The sequence below is a fragment of the Amaranthus tricolor genome, chromosome 1 (assembly GCF_026212465.1).
Source record: "Amaranthus tricolor cultivar Red isolate AtriRed21 chromosome 1, ASM2621246v1, whole genome shotgun sequence".
In the NCBI taxonomy this organism is placed as follows: Eukaryota; Viridiplantae; Streptophyta; class Magnoliopsida; order Caryophyllales; family Amaranthaceae; genus Amaranthus; species Amaranthus tricolor.
Genome location: NC_080047.1, coordinates 19555509 through 19559974, shown reverse-complemented (window position 1 = coordinate 19559974; position 4466 = coordinate 19555509). Strand labels below are relative to the sequence as shown.

The 4466-nt window shown below is 34.5% G+C and overlaps 1 protein-coding gene across 1 annotated transcript; it reads left to right on the top strand.

Annotated features, from left to right (window-relative positions):
- Positions 1-256: 256 nt before the first annotated feature.
- LOC130807338 (uncharacterized) lies at positions 257-2401 on the top strand. The gene is made up of 3 exons (XM_057672523.1): positions 257-574; positions 752-1894; positions 2060-2401. Exons 1-3 carry the CDS (start codon positions 257-259, stop codon positions 2399-2401), a joined length of 1803 nt encoding a protein of 600 aa, XP_057528506.1.
- Positions 2402-4466: the final 2065 nt, after the last annotated feature.

The window sequence follows — 4466 nt, the reverse complement described above, 5'->3', positions numbered from 1 at the left end:
AAAATTCTAAATTTGGATTGTTTTGGGTGAATTGCAACATAATTTGTTGTTTTTTCAACAAAACTATGACGTTTTTTGCAATGGGTAGTGAGATTATTGAATTATGAACTGATTTTTGGTAAGTGAGATTATTGCATTGGAATTATAAAATTTGATGTGGGTTTATAAACTGATTTTTGCATTGGAATTATGAGATTATTGCATTTGGTAAGTGAGATTATTGAATTATGAGTCATATTTTTAATTTAATTAGGAAATGTCAAGTAATTCAAGTTCACCTTGTTCGAAAAAGTCAAAAGTAAAGGGAAGACAACCCGATCTTCGTGAATTATTGTTTAAAAGAATGAAATCCCAACAAACATCTAACGAAGGCAATGAATCTTCTCCTTTAAGTTCCCCTCTAAGTCCTCCTTTAAGTTCCCCTCCAAGTGAAGATGTTAATATGGAAGTAGGTGGTTCAAGTAGTTGTGATGAACCATTGGATGATGAATGGGTGTATGATGTTGAACTTCTTCCTCATGGCCCGGGATTGAGGAAAAACATAATGGATTATCCCCCTAATGAAAGAAATCCGGTTAGGAGAGCATATATTCTCAAAAAACCTTGCCAACCAAAAACACATGATTTCCCTCAAAGAGATATCTCCGGTAGGTTACGCCGTTTTAGTTTGAATTGGTTCAAAAAATGGGATTGGCTTGAATATAGTGTTGAAATGGATGCCGCATTTTGTTTTGTTTGTTATTTGTTCAAGAGGGATGTTGAAATTAACAAGGGGGGTGATGCATTTGTTGTCGGAGGGTTTAGAGCGTGGAGTAAACCTGATAGGCTTGAGAAGCATGTTGGAGGAATTAAAAGTGCTCATAATATTGCTTATGAGAAATATGTGAATCTAAGAGATGCAAAGAAGACATCAATTGAATTTGTATTTGATAATGCGAGTGAGGTTCAAATGAACGAATATCATATTCGTTTGAATGCATCCTTAACTTGTTTGAGATTTCTTTTGGGCCAAGGTTTGGCATTCCGGGGACATGATGAAAGTGAGGAGTCATATAGTAGAGGTAACTTTCTTGAGCTTTTGAAGTGGTTGGGGGGGAAGGTTGAGGAAATAGGAAAATATACTTTCCAAAATGCACCCAAAAATTGTCAATTAACATCTCCCAAAATTCAAAAAGACATTATCACTTGTTGTGCAAAAGAGACTACTAAGCGCATAATAGAAGAGGTTGGTGATGGTTACTTTTCTATTTTGGCCGATGAATCAAGTGATGTGTCTCAAAAAGAACAACTAGCTCTTGTTTTGCGGTTTGTTAATAGAGAAAATGGATCGGTAGTGGAACGCTTTTTAGGCATTCTACATGTGGGTGATACTACCGCTTTGTCTCTTAAAAATGCCATTATGTCCTTGCTTATGGAACATTCATTGAGTCCTTCCATGATAAGAGGTCAAGGGTATGATGGGGCAAGTAACATGAGGGGTGAAATCAATGGCCTCAAGACTTTGATTATGAATGATACTCCAAGAGCCTATTACATTCATTGTTTTGCTCATCAACTTCAACTAACTCTAGTTGCGGTTGCTAAAAAGAATGTTAATTGTACTTGGCTTTTTGACGTACTTGCAAACTTGTTAAATGTGGTGGGAGCTTCTTGTAAGAGAAGAGACCTTATTCGAAAAAACCAAGCTCAAGTAGTGGCTCAAGCTTTGGAAGTGGGGGAAATTGAAAGTGGATCGGGTTTGAATCAAGAACGTGGTTTGAGTAGGCCGGGAGATACACGTTGGGGATCTCATTACAAGTGTCTAATAAGTATCATCAACTTGTTTCCTTCAATTGTTAAAGTGCTTGAGGAGATTGGAGAAAATGGCTCTCCGGATGATAAGCTCAAAGCTCAAGTTGTTTTAGGATTTTTGGAGTCCTTTGATTTTATTTTTATGGCTCATTTCATGTTGACTATTTTTGGCTACACTAATGATTTATGTGTTGCTTTACAAAGAAAGGAACAAGATATTGTGAATGCCATTAGCCTTGTTAAAAGTACAACGAATGTGTTGCAAAAGATGAGGGATCAAGGATGGGATAGTCTCTTAGACAAAGTCATTTTATTTTGTACTAAACACGAGATTGATGTTCCATCTATGGATGCTCAATATGTACCTCAAGGAAGATCAAGACGTTTTGCTAAACAAGCAACAAATCTACATCATTTTCGGGTTGCAATCTTTTTGGAAGTAATTGATTTGCATCTTCAAGAGATTGATAACCGTTTTAATGAGAAGAACATGGAGTTACTTACATGCATGGCTTCCCTGAGTCCTAGAGGTAACTTTTCATCTTTTGATAAAGAGAGGATACTTAAACTTGCTTCTTTATATCCCGAAGAGTTTTCATTTTTGATTTAACGGCTCTTGATCTTCAACTTGATGTCTTCTTGAATTCTATGCAAAATGATGAAAGATTTCATGATTTGCAAGATATCAATTCTCTTTCCATGATGCTTGTTAAAACAAGGAGACATGAGACTTTTCCTCTTATACATTTGCTAATCAAGTTGATGTTGATTCTTCCTGTTGCTACGGCAAGTGTAGAAAGAGTGTTTTCCGCAATGACGTTTGTCAAAAATAAGTTGAGAAATAGCATGGGTGATCAACTAGTGAATGATTGTTTGGTTACTTACATTGAGAAGGAAGTGTTTCTACAAGTTTCTGATGAAAAGATTATTGATCGCTTTAAAAATATGAAAACTCGAAAGATGAATTTGTAATTTTCATTTGAACGCTTGTATTTTTTTTTTAATATTTTGGATTGTAAAACTTTTAACATCGGATTTGATATTGTAAATTGTAATTTTCTATTTTTCTTGTATTTTTCTATTTTTCTTTAAAAAAAAAATTATTCGGACGACGATCAAATTATTCGAACGACGTGACGTTCGGATTTTGCCCCCCCAAATTGAAATTCCTGGGTCCGCCACTGTCACATACTAAAACATGGTAAACGCACAAAACAGGACAGCATACATAATCTGTCCAGAAACGCAATTTAAAACTGTCAAACTGCAAATCCGACTTCACCGTTGCGTCCGGAAGGCGTCAAAACCCCCGGGTACCAATTTTCATAATTCATAATGTACTCTAATTATTTTTAACCTATTTTCAAGCCAAAAAGTGTCCCAAAAACAGATTTTTTTAAACATTTTTATAACCCTACGGGATTCACCAAAATTTCATCAACAAATGAATTCCAAATGGTACATTGCCTATTAAATATCAATGACCAAATTTATATAATTCTTATGAACCATCTTTGAGATTAAATTCATTGTTCAACAATAATTTCTTTAACCACACACATTTTTTTTACATGAACATTCATTTTTATATATAAATTTCAAAATTACCCATCACACAAACCAATCATATTCTTCACATATATGCATATCTAAAAACTCTAAAAAGAAACATTCTTCATCAATTTAGATAGAAAAATACATCCCAAAATCATACATGAAATTTTAAATTCTTAAATTAAACATGAATTATAAGATAAAACATATAATAATCATAGAATTTTATATTAAAACTTAAGAATCAATATAGATTAAAAATTACACTTACAATTGTAAAGGAAAACACCTAATGATCAAGTGTAATAGAGTTAGGAATGTGGATTAGGAGGAATTTTGAAAGGATATGTTTTTTTTGTCCTTGGAAACTTTAGAAATGAAAGGATGTCAAAATGAAAATGATTAAGGAATTAAGAAGGGTTAATTATATGGGATTAATGCCTTGATCCTTCATTACCCTAAGGGAGTTACAAGCTCCACCAAGAGTCCCTCTTATTTTCTTTTTTTTTTTTTTGAAAATAAAAGATGGGCTAAGGAAAAGTTTGGGCCCAAATAATTCTAATTGCCAAAAAGGATTGCAAATCTCATGACCAAGCCCAATAATAAATAAAAAATAAATATAGAAATAATATTACTAGTGAATTATAAAATATATATGGAAGAAAATATCGAGAAAATATCGGGGTGTTACAGACTACCCCCCTTAAAAAGGTTTTGACCCCAAAACCACACTTATCATAACACATAACCACAAAACAAGTAAAACGAACTTAATCACTATACACACATACACAAAGCAACCCAAAACATAAATCGCGCGAAAATCCTATCGCCTTCTACCCCCTTAACAAAGTTACGTCCCCGTAACTTACTAACCCGAGAGAAAAAGTGAGGATACTGCTCTCGCATGGAGTCTTCCGTCTCCCATGTTGCCTCTTGTGAGCTGTGATTGGACCATAATACTTTAACCATGGTGATATCCCTCCGACGAGTACTACGGACCTTCTTATCCAATATCCGGACAGGCTGTTCCTTATAGGTTAGGCTCTCATCAAGTTCTAACGGCTCTGGATCTAATACATGAGAAGAGGCTGCGACGTAACGCTTCAACTGAGAAATGT

Coding starts and splice junctions, on each gene's coding strand:
- LOC130807338 (XM_057672523.1), top strand. CDS start 257: ATGTCAAGTAATTCAAGTTCACCTTGTTCGAAAAAGTCAAAAGTAAAG. Junction 575..751: donor CCCCTAATGAAAGAAATCCG/GTTAGGAGAGCA, acceptor TATTTGTTCAAG/AGGGATGTTGAAATTAACAA. Junction 1,895..2,059: donor ATGATAAGCTCAAAGCTCAA/GTTGTTTTAGGA, acceptor GTGTTGCAAAAG/ATGAGGGATCAAGGATGGGA.